At 40.7% G+C, this 19,287-nt stretch overlaps 1 protein-coding gene across 2 annotated transcripts in view; it reads right to left on the reverse strand.

The window, feature by feature from the left end:
- Positions 1–17,180, reverse strand: part of ABHD12B (abhydrolase domain containing 12B) — a 32,980-nt gene extending 15,800 nt beyond the window's left edge. Inside the window, exons 1-4 of one of the 2 annotated variants that reach the window (XM_026698755.2) lie at positions 16,881–17,180; positions 8,057–8,184; positions 6,550–6,652; positions 5,395–5,514 (exon numbers count right to left, since the gene is read on the reverse strand). In XM_026698755.2, coding sequence (XP_026554540.1) covers positions 5,395–5,514; positions 6,550–6,652; positions 8,057–8,184; positions 16,881–16,915 — 386 coding nt within the window. In that variant the 5' untranslated portion in view covers positions 16,916–17,180. The remainder of the gene's footprint in view (positions 1–5,394; positions 5,515–6,549; positions 6,653–8,056; positions 8,185–16,880) is intronic. The other variant, XM_087922462.1, reaches the window with a different exon arrangement.
- Positions 17,181–19,287: the final 2,107 nt, after the last annotated feature.

Raw genomic sequence — 19,287 nt, forward strand, 5'->3', positions numbered from 1 at the left:
AATTCTAAGTTTGCCTTAGAGAATCTTATACAACTCCCCTTTAAATTCTCCTTTGTCTTCTCTTGGATGTGAGCTATGAAGTTTCTCTAATTTCTATTTCCAGTTGGAAAATTTGAACTGATATTCTTGTCGCTAAACATGCATTTAAGTAGTATTATATCATAAATAAAACACAGTAATTAAACAACTGAAAGAAGCCACTAAAAAGACTAATAAAAATTGCAGACTTTTACAAAAAGAGAGAGAGAGAGAGAACTAAATCTGCAAAATAAATGCAACTGACTCACTATTTGCAAATATGAGCAGGTGTTATGAGAACCTCTGCTAAGACAAACAAGGTTTTGTTTGCCAACAAAGAGATAATGAAAACCTCTGCAAGATAAAGGATGAAAACCATCTCTTTCCTCTTCCTTTTCTTTTAACATGTCAATCATGACTCCTGTTTACGCAGAAAGGGGCCTCTGGGTATTCATACATCTTGCTGGATGAGAAACCAGATGCATTTCCCAGGCTGTAGCTAGGTTGTGCCTGCATTTTTGAAAAAGAAGCTGGAACAGTGCTTGGAGAGAGAGAGAGAGGATTTGCTCAGTCCTCCTCCAGACAATAAAAGCCCTGATGAGCATAATTCCAGCATTTTTCGTAATGACTATGAATGCCAAATCCTGGCTGTCACTATTCCCAGGGTTATCATTTTAAATGCAAAAGGAACTAAATACATTATTAGCCTTGTACAAGACCTCAGATTTCACAAGAGGTTTGCCTCTGAAGTCACTGCTCAACTCCTCCAAAGCTTTTCTTGCTTAATCCTAGGGAAAATGCAGAGAGAAAATTCAGTGAACATTATTTGGAAGCAGGGAGATTCTGAGGATGACACAGAATTGGAACTTCTTATCTGTTCTGTTCGCCAGAACCAGCCCTTAATCTTGTCCTACATTGTTCCAGCCATGTGCCTTTCCCAGTCTTCCTGTCTTTAGACTCCCGAATTTCACAGAGGCTGAAATTCTTGTTACTTCATCTGTTTCAGTAAAATGATACTTGGGATCACACACAAATGTTCCAGAGAATTGCTCCTCACAAGGAGACTAGAAGATAGCAGTCTTCAGGGAATTTAGTACTCTAGAAGATAAGGGAATGCAATCTTTCCCTAAACCAGTGGTTTCCAAAGTGGGCGGTACCGCCCCCTGGGGGTGGGTGGGATGCCTTAGGGGGGTGGTAAGAGGCAAGGGGGCCAGCAGGGAGGTGCTAAGATGTGGCAGGGGGGCATTCGAGGTGCCGGCCCCGCAGACTCCCTGACTGCCGGCGCTGCAGCCCATTGACTGTTTCATCGCTCCATAGCTGGCACCTCAAATGTGGAACCCGTGCACGGTGAGCCTTGCCAAGCCTGGGTGCGGGGGAGGTGGGAGGTGGTGGAAAGAGGGCGCCTTAGCCTGCAGACTGCCCTCTCCAGTGGAAGTGGCAGAGGCGTGCCAGAAGGCCCGAAAGCAAAACCCTCCCAAGGCGCGCAGTGAAAGGGGTGGGTGGTCCAGCGTTAGGGCCCACTTCCCCGGAGAACAAGGGAGTATACAGTGCCCACCCGGCCTCCATCTCTCCAGCCAGCTGGGCTTGCGCACAGGATGTGGGTGGGGGCAGCTGCGGCTCTCCAAGGCGCGTGGCTCAGTTCGGTTCGGCTCTACATGGCCATCCCGGACCTAGAACCTAGCCTCCCTCTGCAGCCCGGTTCTTCCAACCAAGCCCTGTGCTTGCTTGCTTAGTTTCCAAACGATTGTTCCCTCTGCTCCGCTGGTCTGGGCTGCTTCCGCACGCTTTCCTCCTCCCAGGCGGAGCATAAAGATGGGTGGAACGCTTCAATGAAGTTGGGAGTCTCTGAGCGTGTGCAGAGTACCTCCCCTTGCTTGGTCCTATGGAAGTGGACCTTGGGTTGAAGCAAAGAGGGTGAGGTCAGCTGCATCGCTGCCCTGGGGAGGTTGGCATTGCAAAATTGGATGCCAAAGGGGGCTGGAGGGGGGGCAGAGGGGCAGCTGCATTAAGGAGCAGGAAGATCTTAGCCATGATTTATTCATTGCCTAAGCCGGAATCAAACAGCATGCTAAACTCTGAACCAGAATGGCTGGGTTGATATATTCAGCCCGTGTTTCTCAACCTTGGCAACTTGTGTGGACTTCAATTCCCAATCTGGCTTTGCTCTACTTTCTCAAAGTGCCACCGCTGTCGAATTCTTTCTTTCTGTCAGTCCGTCCGTCCATCCATCCATCCATCCATCCATCCTAAAGGTCTGCCTGTCTGTCTGCCTGCCTTTCTGTCTACCTACCTACCTACCTACCTATCTACCAATATAGATCTATCTATCTATCTATCTATCTATCTATCTATCTATCTATCCATCCATCCATCCATCCATCCATCCATCCATCCAAAACGTCTGCCTGCCTGCCTTCCTGCTTACCTACCTGCCTGTCTGCCTGCCTACCTGTGTTTCTGTCTGTCTGTCTACCTACCTATCTATCTACCAATATAGATCTACCTACCTACCTACTTATCTACCAATCTACTGACCTACCTACCTATCCATACATTCATCCAAGAGGTCTGCCTGCCTATCTACCTATCTATCTACCAATCTACCGACCTACCTGTCTCTCTCTGTCTGTCTGTCTCTCTCTCTCTCTCTCTATCCACCCATCCATCCATCCATGTTCGAAGCACCAGCCCCTCAGGCACATTGGGAAAGTAGAGCAAAGCCAGTCGGGGAGGGAGGGAGGGAGAGAGAGAGAGAGGGAGAGAGAGAGAGAGACCTGATGCATCTGATTGAAATGAGGCCTAGTTTAGACTGAGGCCCTTTTCCACATTGAAACATCTTTGCCAGCACATTGAAACATCTTTGACTTCTATTAAAGGTTTTGGACAAAACATGGTCAAGACTATCAGGAAACTCTCACACTTTGTTGAGGCTTTAAACAGGATCCATTGGACCAGACCTCCACCCTAAAAATTACTTTTCCCCAATATATTACAGTGCCAATTCTGAAGAAGGCAAAACCAAAATGTACTGGTAAATTACAAGGAGAACACACACACACACACACACACACACACTCCCTTCTAACCCTGCTGGAGCAGGTGATTGGACTAGAATAGGTATCTCATTATCTTTCTCCTCCCTCCCTCCTTCTTTATTTCTTTCTGTCCCTTCCTTCTATCCCCCATCTTTCTTTGTCCCTTTTTCTTTCTTTCCCTTTTCTCTTTCTTTTCTTCCTTCCTCCCTTCTCTCTCTCTCTCTCTCTTCTTTCTCTTCTTTCTCTCTCTTTCCCTCTCTCAGGCTCACCCCATTGACTTGACTTGCTTGGGCAGGTCCCTCCAATGCAGTGGGCTCAATGGGGTGGACCTGTGGGGCCGGCACCTAGAATGCGGCAGTGTCGGCATGTTTGAAAAGTAGAGCAAAGCCAGAGGTCAGTAATTTTTGCTGCAAAGAATCATAAAAGCTTCTGGGTTGTGCACAAGAAGGGACACACATGTCAATGAAATTCAGCAACATAAAATAAAGAGATACAAATAAAACAAATCAACAAGAATAGGCAAAGCATCTCTGATTAGATTTTATTCACTGCTAGAATCTAATCAGAGATGCTTTGCCAATTCTAGTGCAATGACCTGCTCCAGCAGGGTTAGAAGTGAGTGTGTCACATGTATGTGTGTGCATGGCTGTCAAAACTCCCAAACGGGTCAAGTATCTCTGGGGAGGCCAGTCATAAATTAGAACACTTGCTAAACAACCGGCCATTAAGTGAGGACCACTTGTATTTGGTTTGCCAGTCACCTGGCCACGCCCACCCAGTCACATGACCACCAATCACACCTACCCTGTCATGTGACCAGCAAGCCATGCCCAGCCAGCAAGCCACACCTACCCAGTCACGTGACCAGCAAGCCACACCCTCAAATTAGGCCATGCCCACAGAAATTTGAATCCCACCCCTGGGTGGGGGGCACCGAGGATGAGTTTGTAGCACCAAGGGGGCAGTGGACTGAAAAAGTTTGGGAACCACTGCCCTAAACCATAGTTGGAGTGTTTATGGACACAGAGGATCACCTGCTTTCTTTCTAGTCACTTTTGGAAATTGCTTGTTGATTGCTTTTCAGATATTAGGAGCCTACAGATTGACAGGTAGTTTTCCTTCGATCCTTAGTGAAAGAAGTTTCAAATACAAGTGTAAGGACTTTAAAAAAATCATTTTTTGCAAAAAGGTAATTTTGGAAATGGACTAAGGATCCAGATGGATTTGAAATAAGATTTGAAATTAATTACAAGAATCATTCCCATTCAAAACAACAAATGCTGTTGGATAAGATTGAATGTACTACAAAGATTACAATTAAAATGGATTGCTTAAATTTGACTTACTGATACAGAATGGAGCAAAATATTTAACATTGTCGGATATTTTTAATGGAAGCCAAAAGTTAATTTTAAGAGTATCTATCGTTATGGGTGGACTCTGTTTAAAAGATGATATAGAAGAGGAACAATTTTTACTGGATAAGAATGATAGTGATTTGAAAATAGCTTTAAAAATTACAGATTACAAGAATTAAATGGAAAAAGAATCTTTGTAAAATATATAAATGAAACTGGCTAATACTGTAATAATTATAATGAATATACATATAACAAACCCAAAGAGTGACTTTGATAACATTCTTACATTAGCTCTATAAAAGAAACATATTAAAGCTTTGAAAATTTTTGGGACAAGGGAGAAAGAAAAAATCAAAAGAAATTATGTTCTAGGATATTATTTGAATGGAATAAAAAACAAGATTGTCAAAAGTAAAAGGAAAGAATATAAAGTTGTTTTATTTGATCAAAGTTAAAACAGATAGGTTATCTCTTGTAGCCCTTCATGGTCTTTTGTTAACCAGGACTAAGGATCATTTATAGATAAGAAAAAAAGAGAATTCACTGCATTTTAACAGAAAGTGATAAGTTATTAAAATTGTTTACACTTGTCATTAGAGAGGAAGTATTTCTTCATATGTTTCCATTTTTTTTACTATAATCTTGGTTTTTTTCCCCCTTTTCTGTTTTTTTGTATGTTTTTTACTTTTCTGCACTTTTAGTTTTATTGAATTAGTTTTTATCTTTTTAATTGAATTGTTTAATAAAATTACTACAAAAAAGGAAAGTCATATAACTTAATTCATCATTTTATGGGATTGCCATATTACAAGTTAAGAAAGCTGGCAACTAGCGATAAAAAATTCAGAAGGTGTGAGGTCCTTGCTTCTCAACCCAGCAGAGACTTGAAGCCACTTTCTCCCTCCCTGGATTACCACCCCAACATAGATCACATAGGATAATCTCAGCACTAATGTTTCTGCTGAGAGTACGAAATTCACCTGGTACCCCCATTGCCATGGAGATAGATGATGATGGGGTTATCATCTGTGAGGGCCTCTTCATACCAGCTGAAGTCTTTTCCTTCAGCTTCCTTCCATCTGTTTTCTGCTAGAGCATACCTAAGACAGGAAGCCAACAGATCAGACAGGCCTCTTTTTAGTCCTCCAAGGTAGGCCAGACAAGCCAACCTCAGAAGTATTAACTTTACATTTATTGTAAGATTACATTAACATTAATCTTGCAAGTCTGAAAATATTTCTCCCCTTGTTTCCTTTTACTCTCCAGAAAACTAGAGAGGATCACTTCTGAAATGTTTCCCATGCCGTCCCTCCTTCTGCAGCTGAGATTATCTTTTACAAGCTGGTTGTCCAAAGGTAGTAAGCTACCTTTGTCCAAATTGCTTAATGAACCAGGTCACTGAATTAACTGAAGAATTAGATTCATACATGCAACAAAAGAAAGAAAGCAAAAATGGGAGAACACCGATAGTAGCGTCTCTACTAAGGTTATCACAGGAGCTGTCAAAAAGATCAATGTGGCAACTTCAATCATGCAAAGATGCTTTGTGCATGGATAAAAGGACAGGGATCAATTGTACAGTTGTAGCCCCATCTTGTCTTTGTTTATTCTTCCATGAATGCCTCACCTTGCTACTTTGAAGTAGAATGGGACAACTCGCTGCAGCCAACTTGCCCCGGTCGACTCACGGTAGCCAACTCAACCCGGCCAGCGCATTGAGGGACAACTCAATGTGGCATAACTCAAGAGAGGGTTAAGTAAATTGCAGTGGGCCTTGCCTCACTGTAGGTTTGAATCTTCTCATATTAGAAGTCCACAAGGCTGGGGTGAGCTGCAATTCACTTGTCCCTCTCTTGAATTATACTGCGTTGAATTGTCCTATGGTAAGTTGGCCGGCACACATTGTCCTAAACTTACTTTGAAATAATGGTCTCATGGCCACATATCTGATCTCAAGTGAGCATGACCAAGGGAACTCCAAGTTGGACCTATATATACTGTAATTTATTTATTATTTATTTATTTATTTATTCATTCATTCATTCATTTATGGAAATTTATATTGCCGCCTATTCGCACATGGCAACTCATATCACCTATCCCAAAGAGGCTGATGGAGCCAAGTCCTTACTCACCAAATGCCAAAAGTGACTCCTGGTTCAGAGGTAAGATAGAAGTTTTTGGTGTTCTTTAGAAATACCTCAGGGTTCTTATAATCTACTCCAAAAGGGTAAGCCACTGCAAAAGAAAATAATGATGAAGTTTGCTTTTAGTGAAATCAGTTGACCGCCCCTCCCATTTCCAACTCCCTATGCCATGACAAAGACTCTGAAAACGTCAAAAATTTGAAATTGCTTTAACTGGTCTATTTTCCCTGCACCCACAGAATGTTAGGAGTTTATAATATTGTGATGGACAGAACCACAAATCCTTCAGAGAGAATGATCCACAGATTCTATCCAACCTCAATTCTGGTGATGTTTTGGATCAAGGACCCGGAACATTTTTATAAGCCAAGCACTGTTGTGATTTTGTTCAATAGTATGAGCACTAAATACATTTTTTAAAATGTATTTAAAGGGATCAAGATCTCACACAAGACCAACAAACATATATGTCAGATGCATGAGCTCACACCTGGAAGAAAGGCACAGTCTCAAAGCAACCTGTTTTTGCAATAAGAGCAGAGCTGGGCCATTTCTTCTTTTAAATGTATGTTTATTTAAATGGATATAATCTGAAGCAGGCGCCAGCTTTGGAAAATCAGAATATCAGTTGGAAACAAGTGAGAAACATCTTAAAATCCCTGCCCCATGCAGTAATTATTAAGCTAGTAAGATACATTTTTTGAATGTATCTTTTACATCTTTTCTGTTTTAAAGAGCATTAAAATATCAAGGAGAACATTTCTTTTATTTATGATTTGTAGCCTACTTCCACATTTATTTTTTCCCCTGACTGGTGGAGTATGTTTAGAAACTAGTGCTATGCAATTGTTAACTATCCATCTTGATTTAAACAAGCTTCTTTTAACTATCAGCACGGCTTTGGAGAGCTTGCTTGGCATCATGGTTAAAAGCACTGGTCTTAAAACTGGAAGTTCTAGTCCTGGTTTAGGCATGGTTTCAGCTGAATGCCTTCCCCTCCCACCTCTTAGTTGTTAAAAAACCTCCATGCACTTGTCCACATATCTGCCAGAATCAATACTGATTCAAATGAAGAAAACAGCATTTTAAAAAATTGTCTTTATTTGATTACACAGGAAAAAGAGAACAGAGTGAAACATAATATTGTGATCATCCTTCATTAAAATGTTTATGTAAAAAGTATATTCATCATTTTAACAACCTAGTAATTTGGAAACCTTAGGGACACTATTAAGACACTATTTTGCAACAATATTTTGAATAGATTTATTGAGTAAGATGTAGATCCACCCTGTGTTTGAGTTACAACTGCATTATCTGATATTTTCAATAAAGAGTAACTTAGTCAAGTTGATAAAAACAAAGATATTTGAAGTGGTTTCCAATGTTCTTAATCAGTAATAGATCTGTGAATTACTGCAGGCATAGAGGAAGAACTTTATAGATACTTCTATTTTCAATTGAGATAAGTGGATAAAACAACAGGAATACTTACAAAAATTGAGGTAGACAAATTTTTGTAACAGTGAAGGGAATAGTCGAATAGTCAATGGTACAGAGACATATATAATAAATACATACAGCAACACTGCCATGACTATAGATATATAATTCAGAAGTTCCCTAGAGGAAAAAAAACAGAATAAGGTTTAATATTTTGTTACTTACAATAATTATATTGCATACAGTGATAATCCAAGGACAAAATGCTAATAGTTGTGATGGTTACAGGTAGCCCAAAATTTAGGTTGTTTAGCAAGGCAATTGTTAAGTGGGTTTAACTCCATTTTACAACCTTTTTATTTATTGAATTTATATTGCCGCCTATTTGCCCATGGCGATTCAAGGTGGCTTACAGAATATAAAACCACATTTAAAGCAATAAAACTATCAAAAAGAATCAAATAAATTAATATAGTACAATATAACAATATCACCCCAGAGGTGGGCTGCTGCAGATTCATACCGGTTTGGCCAAACAGGTAGTTAAGATTCTGTGTAGTTAAGATTTGCAAACCAGCAAATATCACCACTGGCTGCCCCGCCCCTCATTTTTCAGGTTGTTTTTCAGGCCATTTTTGCAGCTGTTTTTCAGTCTGGTATTTTTGGCTGTTTTGGGGGCCAAAAATGCCCCCCAAAAAGCAGCTTAAAAGTGGCCCAAAAATGGGTGGGGGCGGCCCAGCCAGTGGTGGGATTAGCCCCAACTAGCTGAATCCTACCTCTGACTTTGAGTTGAGTGGCCAGGAAGCGGGGCTGTGTGTGATGAGTGATGTCACCCACCCAGTCACATGACCAACCAGCCACACCAACCCAGCCAGAGAACCGGTTGTTAAGTTATTCAAATCCCACCACTGGATCAGCCCCACTCCCGCCCCCCCACCCCAGCGATAGCAGTTCACAAAAGCCATTTAATGGGCTCCATCCCGCTCTGGGTTCCCCAGGTCTGCTGGCAGAACCATGCCTTCAGCACCTTCTGGAAAGAGTGTTAGAGTGGGGTCCGTTCTAAGCTCTGATATCCAGAGAGAGGGAGCCACCATGGAGAAGGCCCTTCTCTGGGTCCCACCAGGTGTATCTCCCTCAGGGATGGGACCCACAACATTCCTTACCTCCTCGCTCTGGTGGGTCAGGTAGATGTGACTGGCAAGAAACGGTCCCTCAGATAACCTGGTCCCAAGCCATGAAGGACTTTAAAGGTGACAACCAGCACCTTGAATTACACCTGGAAGCAAATCGGCAACCAACGCAAGTTCCGCAGGAGAGGTGATATATATGTACACTGAGATATGCACAAAACCATGCGGGCCACTGCATTTTACACCAACTGGAGCTTCTGGATGCCCTTCAAGTGCAGTCCCATGTGGAGTGTGTTTTTTAACCATGGTTCAATGAATCAGTTAAGCTGTTAAGCGAATCATGTGATCATTAAGCAAATCCAGGTTCCCCCACTGATTTTGCTTGTCAGAAGCTGGCTGGGAAGATCATAAATGGACATTTTAGGATCCACTGTCAAAAACTTATAATTTCATTTAACAAATGGTTATAAGTCCAGGACTACTTGCCTCTATTACCTCTAGTACTGGAAGCTAAAGAAAAGAGACAACTGGTTGGCCACTGAAAGAGCAGAAAGGTTTAGGAACTTAGGAACCAGTCACTTACAAAGTGTTGGAAGTTATGGCAGCCTCCTCACAACCAATCCCCCAAAAAGTTACTTAACAACCAGTTTTAAAGTTCTGATGGCTGGGTTCTTCCTGCAGTCATGTAATTCCATTTTGGATGCTAAGCAACTTGTGAACAGTGGGTTAGCTTAGCACCCATATTATTTGCTTAACAACCAAAGGGATCACTTTATAACTGCAGCATTTTGCATTCAACTGTAACAATACAAGAGCACAAAATAGATACACACTCAAGGTAAACCGCACCAAACTTGATTGCAGGAAATACGACTTCAGCAACAGAGTGGTCAATGTCTGGAATACTCTACCTGACTCTGGTTTCTTCCCCAAACCCCAAAAACTTTACCCTTAGACTGTCTACTATTGACCTCACCCCTTTCCTAAGAGGTCTGTAAGGGGCGTGCATAAGTGTACTGACGTGCCTACCGTCCCTGTCCTATTGTTTCTTTTTTATTTTTCTTTTAGGTATCCATTTCATGTATCCATAACTATGTTTATACATATACCTGGTATCTTATAATTGCTTCTCAAAATAAATAAAATAAATAAAGAAAAAATTTGCTGCAAAAAAGTTCATACAATCGAGCATGCTCATGTGATGAGCTACTTAATGACAGCACAATTTACAAAGGTAACTCCAGGCTCAATTAGGGTCATAAATCAGGGACTGACTGTCCATGGACTGGCACAATATAAAATGGGGGAAACAATGGTTCCTCAAATGTTGGTCCATTGGTCCAGAGGTGGTATTCAGCAGATTCTGACCAGTTCTGGAGAACCGGTAGCGGAAATTTTGAGTAGTTTGGAGAACCGGCAAATACTACCTCTGACTGGAGATTTTACAGTATCCTTCCCCTGCCAAGCCCACCAAGCCATGCCCACCAAGCCATGCCCACAGAACTGGCAGTAAAAAAAAAATTGAATCCCACCACTGCATTGGTCTCATTATCCCAATCGTGAGCCTTGAAATATTGGCCAAATCAAGGCCAACAGCTATTGGACTTGGTTATTTTCAGCCACGTTGCTTCTTGTGGTTTGAAATTACAATTTCTGCCATAGAAAATTTCTGCCCAAGGCAAGAGCAAACTGAAACCTACAAGACAACACTGGAACTGTAGAAAGCTCTTCAGCTTCCAGTTGTTCATCATGAAACTAATTATCCAGATTTTGATACAATAACATGTACTAGTGACAATGATGCCTATGCCAAATCTAGCTAATAGAGCATTTTTAAAAGGATACTCAAGAGTCAAGACCATTTTAAAAGGATACCTCCCAAAAATACCCCAAATGTCTAGCCAATATGTGTACTGAACTGAATTCTTTATTGGCCAAGTGTGATTGGACACAGAAGGAATTTGTCTTGGTGCAAATGCTCTCAGTATACATAAAAGAAAAGATACATTCGTCAAGAATTAATAATCATAAGGTACAACACTTAATGATAGTCATAGGGTACAATAAGCAATCAAATCATACTAGGAAACAGTCAATATAAATTATAAGGATACAAAGGACAAAGTTACAGTCATACTGTCATAAGTGGGAAGGGATGGGTGATAAGGAGTGATGAGAAGATTAATAGTAATAGTAGTGCAGACTTTGTAAGTAGTTGGATAGTGTTGAAGGAATTATTTTTTAGCAGAGTGATGGTGTTCGGGGAAAAACTGTCCTTGTGTCTAGTTGTTCTCGTGTGCAGGGCTCTATAGCGTCGTGTATGTGTACAATATAGGCAACATTATCAGTGTCATCATCTTCATCCTGCCTCAGCTAGAATCTGCTGTTTTCCATCTGAAGTACAACCATCAGAAATTCCAAACACTATTCCCATAAATCATAACTAGGGATCACAACCACACCCTGGTTTATGTAACTGCCTAAGCAATAATATAACATACTCCACTCAAATTTAGCATGTTCTTTCAACCTAATCATATTTTGTTTATATAACAAGCATAGTTAAACAAACTTTGGTCTACCATAAGATGTAAACCAAATCTAAATAGGGAAGTCTTATCAAGTTCAAAAAATCAGGAGTCCGGGAAGTTCAAATGAGTATATAGGTTTATTGCAGGATCCAATCTGGGTTAATCACCATGACCAGAGATTTAGTCTTCCAAGTTTTTGGACTTATGCTGGAGCCCATACTTAGGGAACTTCTTTCTAGCAGACATCCTGTTCTGGGTTTGTCATTAAGAGAACTTAATCTGGGTGCCTCAATTTATGATCATAATGACATTAAATGTGCTCTTATTGGGTTGTAAATCAAGAACTATCTATAGGTACACACAGACATAAACACACACATATAAGAATCTGTGAACTCTGGAACTTGAACTCTGACGGAAAAATGAATATTAGGTTCTTAATTATCTCAAAAAAATGATATTCTTGTAAACCTGTTTCCTTAGCAGAGCCAAGAAAAGGCTTGCTCAAAAAGGCAATTCTAGTTGAATTTCTGGGAAAGAAGTGGTGAACTGAAGACAGCTCCACTAAAAGCAGAGTAGACAACCACAATGGAATGAAGAACCAGCGAGTAGATCAGCTCTTCATAATTCTTCTCCAAACAAGAGATGTCTTGAGATTGAAATGTCTGCATTCCAGACATTTACTCCTTGCAATGAGATTGCAAGACCAACTGGTCTCCAGCATGTTGTAAATTGGACATAAGGTGACGAAGATGGTACAATCAATCTTTGCTCAAAATTTGGTCAACACCCTTAAGAATTGGGTTTGCATATTTCCTTTTTAAATCATTTTTGGAAATTGCTTGTTAATTGCTTTTCAGATATTAGGAACCTAAGGAGGAACAAGTTTCTTTACAAGCACCAGGTTGAGTTCAGGTAAATTTAATTCTAGCACATTATTTGAGATAAAGATTATTAAAAGTAAAAGGAAGGAATACAACACTGGTTTATTTGACCAAGGTTAAAATAGGTATGTTATCTCTGTTAACCCTTAATGGATTTTTGCTGACCAGAACTGAACAAGGCTTTAAGGATCTATTTATAGATAAGAGATGAAACATGGGAAGATTATTTGTTGTATTAGGTTACTAAAATCGCTTATATGTATGATGAAGGGGGATGCCATATATGTATATGTGTATGTATGCATGTATATACATACATACTACACACACATTCTTATTTTTCTGATTTTCTTTTCCTTTTCTCTCTTTACTTCTTTTTAATCTTTGTTTTATATTAGTTTTTATTTTTTAAATTGTAATATTTGATAAAATTACAAAATGAAAAAATACAACACCAATGTTAGGACATGACAATTTTCTAAGAATAGATTTTTCCCCACTTACATTTATTTCACAATAATATATCTACTTAGTTTTGTTAACATTGATTCTCTCTCTGCCAGGAGCTAATGTCTTTATAACAGGCATCTTGCAGCACAGAAAATTTTCATAAGACTATGACAAGCAGAAGAGACTACTTTGATTAAGGAATCATCTTAATCCTAATTTCCCCATATAGCTAATAGGTATTGCAGTCCACTACTATTATATCTATCTTGTTTCTTAGGAAAATATTCCTAAATTCAGCTGATGAGCTAAACTACAATTCTGTGGAGCTCTTGGTGCTTTCTGAGCTTGGTTGTTTGCTTACATATTTTCCATTACCCAACATCACCAATCAGTGTGAGTAAGGGATTTTTTTTCTGTTTATATACAGTAATTTGACCTGCCCATATTGGTGGGGGTGCGGTCTTCTCCTTGGTAGTTCCTTCATTAGGGTATTGTTTTCTGCTTAACTGTTTGTTTGGTGTCGATCCCTGCTTACCTGGATGTTGGCTGCTGAAGAGAATATGTTGTCTTTTGGTTTCCTTCCTAGCTTCTTTACTGTCTCTTTTCAATGGTGTGTAAATATGGTTTATGTCTATGTTCTCTGGCTGATTTGTCTGAATGCCAAGCTTCCAGGATTACAATTCGTATCACCCCTAAACAGCAGAGGCTTTCATTGGTCTGGTTGGAGATGCTGACAGTTGTTCTCACATATTTTATTTATTTATTTTTATTTATTTGATTTGTCAATTGTTTACAAGATAATAAGTATACACATAGCTATGAATACATGAGTACATATGAGTACACATAAGAAAGATGAAAGAAACAATAGGACAGGGACAGTAGGCATGTTGGTGCGCTTATGCACGCCCCCTACAGACCTCTTAGGAAAGGGGTGAGGTCAACAGTAGACAGTCTAAGGTTAAAGTTTTTGGGGTTTGGGGAAGAAACCACAGAGTCAGGTAGTTTATCCGGGGTGTGCCATATTGTGCAAGATCTATTCCATCTTGCTGAATAACTTGTTTGCTGTAATATGTAAAAGCACGTATGTTTTGTAACATATCCTACTCAAAAGAGTAAGTCAGGATTAGCAACCCTATTTTCCCAATCTTCTGGGATCTAATAACCAGACTAAGATAGAAAATAGAAATGGGGAGAAGGTCGGGCGGGAAAGGGAATCCTACAAAAGATTGTGCATGTATTACACATAGTCTAAGGGGTCCTAGGTTACTAATGGAATGTGGTTTAAGTCTTGGACAGGGGCATCCACAATTCAGATGGGGGGAATGTGTCAATCATGTGAAAACAGCTGGCACAACTGGACAGTCAAACTCCCAAAAACTGCATATGTGTAAAGGGTGCTTTATTGATTCAAGTGGCACACATCCCTGTTGACCCTCTTGAGCCTAAGTCTAACTTCACACTCTAATCTAGCAGTTCTTAAACTGGGGTTAATTTGGCTTTATCATGAAGGTAATAGCAATAGCACTTAGACTTATATACCACTTCACATTGTTTTACAGCCCTCTCTAAGCACTTTACAGAGTCAGCATATTGCCCCCAACAAAGTGGGTAATGGAGCAATTTGCAATTGTGAGTCCTATTTGGGACATGGTGTAAAACAGTATGGTACAGTCTGGGGTTTGTGGGTGGGGGAGAGATAATGACATTGGGACCAAGAGAAGGGGGTAATTGGGTCAGCAGTTTAAGAACCACCAGTCTAATCCTTACACACATGCACCGAAAAGAGTCAAACTGAATGCAATGATAAAGAGAAGGGGGATTTTCTTTCTATAAAATGGCAACTGTAGGGCTCTTAGGCTCCCTAGAGAGTCGGGTTTTTGCCTGGAGGAAAGGTGCAAGCCAGCACTCCTAAGGAGATGAAGAATTTTATCCGATCAGGTTCAACATCCCCAAAGAACTAGGATCACACAGACAGACTCAGAAGGGACCAATTTGTGAGCCATGCCAGTGGAGGAAGAACAGATGCCACTCCAGCAGGGAAAAGGGGGCAGTCCTTTGGGTTGCTTTAGTTGAAAAATTTACATACTGATACACTTCTCACTGTTTTCATTCAACCACCCTAACCCTAGTGTAATCATTGTTTGGACCATCTTTGGCTTGCCAAAATACTCTAAAAGATTATTATTTTCTTAATTGTTCAAAGCAGCTTTAAATGCTTGTGTCACACTGGATAAGTGTCTTAATACGAACAGTGCCTGCATTAATCAGAGCTCTCATCTCAGCACACTTAGGCACACCTGCCCAGTCTATCTATAATCTAAAAAGTCTATCATTGGACATGCCTTGCCTATTTTCAAATCTGCCCAGCTTGCATTCTGCAAATTTTCTATTCCAAATAAATATATGAAGTCCCAAATCTTGGAAAATGGATTAAAACAGGAAAGTTTCTAAATTAGCAGCCTCCTCCAATTACCAGCACATTAAACTAAAACTTCAACTTAGTGCTGGAAACATATTATGGGAGTTGAGTGCAGTACATTAAGGAAGGCTAAATTTGGGGCAGTTTTATCACAGTCCCACAAGCATATCCAAGATATACTACAAATTAGTGTATCAAATATCATGTTAAACCATAGTTTGTTTCAACATACATTGTTGAACAAGCCACAGTTGAATAAATTTCTTAAATAAACTAAAATGGAAGGGGAAAGAAATCATACATTAATCTATATACTATATTTATATAATATACACTGGTGATTAAAATGAATTAAGACTGAAAGAAAAAGTTCCGCTTTTTGAAAATTTATGTTCCCCAAAACCCACGTCAATTGTGCATCTTACTGGATCAGTTTTTCTCAATCTTGATTACTTTTAAGATATGTGGACTTCCATAATTCCACACATTGGCTGGTGGCTTCTGGAAGTTGAAATTCATACATCTTAAGGTTGCTGAGGTTGCAGAAACCCTGTACTGGAGGACCAACAGTTCCTAAATTTGAGGCTATAACCTGTTCTATTTTCCATCACTAGTTCTTGGAGGATGTGTTGGAGAACAGTAGTAAAATAGTTGGATTTTAGTGAGATACATTGCCTAAGTTTAAATGACACACAAAACCAGGCTACTGAAATATCCCACTTACGCAATATACTGATTCATAAACTAATCGAATGAGCTGGATTTTGTCCACGAATTAAACAGTTCTGATCACGTCAGAGTCCATCAGGTTCTGCCAAAGTCAACTCAAGTGCCTTGTCTATTAAAGGCACAAAAAAGGCACCAGTGCATTTTTAGGCACTTTATGTAATTGAAATCACAACAGCTCACTTAGACCAGAGATTGGAAACGAAGAGTTGGAAATCTCTTTAAGACTTAAGCAAGTTCCCCGGATAGCCTTGACTCGCTTCCATCACTCGGCCCATTTGACTAGGGCGAATGTAAGGATACAAAAGAATCCCTTCCGATTCCGTCTGGAATCAGGCTGAGATTTTAACTGGAATAGCAAGCCAAGTGCCCGAACAAGCCCTTTTGGAGGGGCTGTGCGTCCGGAGCGCGTTTGCGATCCGTTTCCGTCTCCTTTGATTTATCGCGCTTTCTAAAAGCGCGCTGCGCTCCCAGGCTCCTTTCCAATACGCTTCATTTCCATACAGTGGGAAAGCTGTTCGGAATTTAATTCGGAGAAGAGCTCCGTTCCCACCCGCCCCTTTCTCCCCCGCGATCGACGGATGAAATGGGCAGCAAACAAAAAAGGAGCAGAGGGTCCAGCGACGCGGCAGCGAGATGGCCGGACGCAAGGAGGAATCTCAAAGAGGCCGGCGCCGGGAGGCAGCAACCCGGGGTCCCCGTCCTCTCACCGGGCCTCGCAGCAGCGCCTTACCCGTCAAACCCGTCGGAGGAGGCGGCGTGGCCCATGGCAGCCGAGGCGATCTCCTTTTCTTGACGGCCGACAGGTTTCTGCGGATACCGGCACGTTTGCACCGCGCCGCTTCATAGGCTGCTGGTAAAGGAAGTTGCCAACAACTCTCCGTCTTCAAGCAAAGGGGCGGATGGGAGCTGGAGTCAGCCGACGTCGCCCAATCGGTGGATGGGCGGCAAAGCTTCGAAGAACGAGCTCACCGGCAGCCTCCGCAGAGCCGGCCCCGCAGGTCTACGCCCTCGATGCGGGTTGAACGGGAGGAGCCAGTCGCTCCAAGCCACGCCCAGGACCTCCGTAGACCGGAGGCGAGTTTCTTCCTTTTTATTTATTTATTTGATTTGTCAATCGCTTACAAGATAACAGGTATAAGTATAAACGAAACTAAACATAACTATGAGTTCATGAAATGGATACATATAAGAGAAATAAAAAGAAACAATAGGACAGGGACGGTTGGTGCGCTTATGCACGCCCCCTACAGACCTCTTAGGAAAGGGGTGAGGTCAATAGTAGACAGTCTAAGGTTAACGTTTTGGGGGTTTGGGGAAGAAACCACAGAGTCAGGTAGAGTATTCCAGACATTGACCACCCTGTTGCTGTAGTCGTATTTCCTGCAATCAAGTTTGGTGCAGTTAACCTTGAGTTTGTATCTATTGTGTGCTCTTGTGTTGTTATGGTTGAAGCTGAAGTATTCATTGACAGGTAGGACAATGCTTCCTTCTCTCAATAATTTTTGCTTCTGTTATAACGGGTATGGTGTGTGTGTGTGTGTGTTAATATGATAATGAAGCGTGCAGTGTTTTAAAAAAGTGTATAAGTGAACATAAACATCATTTATCTGTGGGCTCATGCAACATTCAAAATTACAAACGGGCAACTGCAGAGAACTACTCATTTTTAAGTGACCTCTAGTTTTTGTTTTTATTTATTTATTTATTTGTCAATTGCTTACAAGATAATAGGTATAAGTATAAACATGAGTAAGAATACAGGAAATAGGAACAAATAAATGGGGACAATAGGACAGGGACTGTAGGCACAATGGTGCACTTATGCACGCCCCTTACAGACCTCTTAGGAATGGGGTGAGGCCAATTATGGTTAGCCCTATTATTTAAACCTTTCCAGAGGAAATAACCTTGCAGTCCTTGGGTGACAGCGTGAAGCCAGCTAGATGTCAGTTGGATGAAACAAAGCAAATAAACTTGAGTTCTAAATGCATGAAAGGGTGATTTGCACCATAGAACTGTTTCAAGGAGATGATGCCATCCCCAAATGTGATGTGAGAGAATTAAAAAGATCAGGAGAAGCTCACATGTTGCCCATGTTGGAAGAAAAATCCATCTAGTTCAATTCCAAGCTGAGAGAAAGACACTGGAAACATGGAGGCTGATTGTAAAGATGGTTTAATGATGAACAGAACCACCAGCCTTTATGGTCCTGGTGCAGCTGACCAATTGGTTTGATGAGTATATGGATTTTTATAAATTTCAGAGATGCTGCTAGGGAGTGGTGCAATGTTTGAAATGCCCTTAAGAGATTGTGCAATGTAGTGAGCTCTGTGTCTTCTGCTAAATGGTAGTGGGTTAATCCTATTATGTCCTGAAGGATGATGTCCTGTTCTTCTCAATCCCATCATCCCAGAGCTGAAGGTCTTTTGTTTTGTAGATAGTATTTCTTAATGGCACAAAATATCTACTGATGGCTATTAAAAAGACTGAGTCTGCTTCCTGCCTCTAAAAAAACATGTTTTTTCATTTTTCATTTAGGGAAATATAATATTCTGACTTTTTAATATTCCTACAAATATTTCATTCTTCTAGGAGAGCGGGGGGACTTCCCACACCCAAGACTGACAATGCCACTGTCCCATATGTTTAATGCTTAAAATATTCCCCCTTCCTCTTTAATCTACTTTTATTACTGGCTTTGACTGCATTTCCATCATGCCTGTTGCAATGTTTATCTTTGTGTAAATCAATATCTCTTTAATCTTGGAAACATTTAAGGTGTAAGGACTTCAACCTCATAATTCCTGGGAAATCCTCTTGCCTTATTGCTGGCTAGGGAATTCTAGGAGCTAACCACACATCTTTAAATTGCCAAGGTTGAAAAGCACTGGTTTAAACCCCTTTGTAGATTTTGAACCAAAATGGGATACAAATGAGATAAATCAGCATAGCAAACATATCCATTGTTGCAACAGAGCATCCTGGGAATCTTTTCTGCCATGTTATACCTTATACTTTTTTGGGTGCTAGTATATTATTAAGGAGATTAAATGAGTTATTGAAAGACCGGCAGTCAGGGATAAGTTTGTATGCTGTGAATTGCAAGTAAATTTCTTCCAGAGGCAATGTAGCAAAAC

The sequence above is a fragment of the Pseudonaja textilis genome, chromosome 1 (genome assembly GCF_049901715.1).
Source record: "Pseudonaja textilis isolate UNSWEBS1 chromosome 1, rPseTex1.2, whole genome shotgun sequence".
In the NCBI taxonomy this organism is placed as follows: Eukaryota; Metazoa; Chordata; class Lepidosauria; order Squamata; family Elapidae; genus Pseudonaja; species Pseudonaja textilis.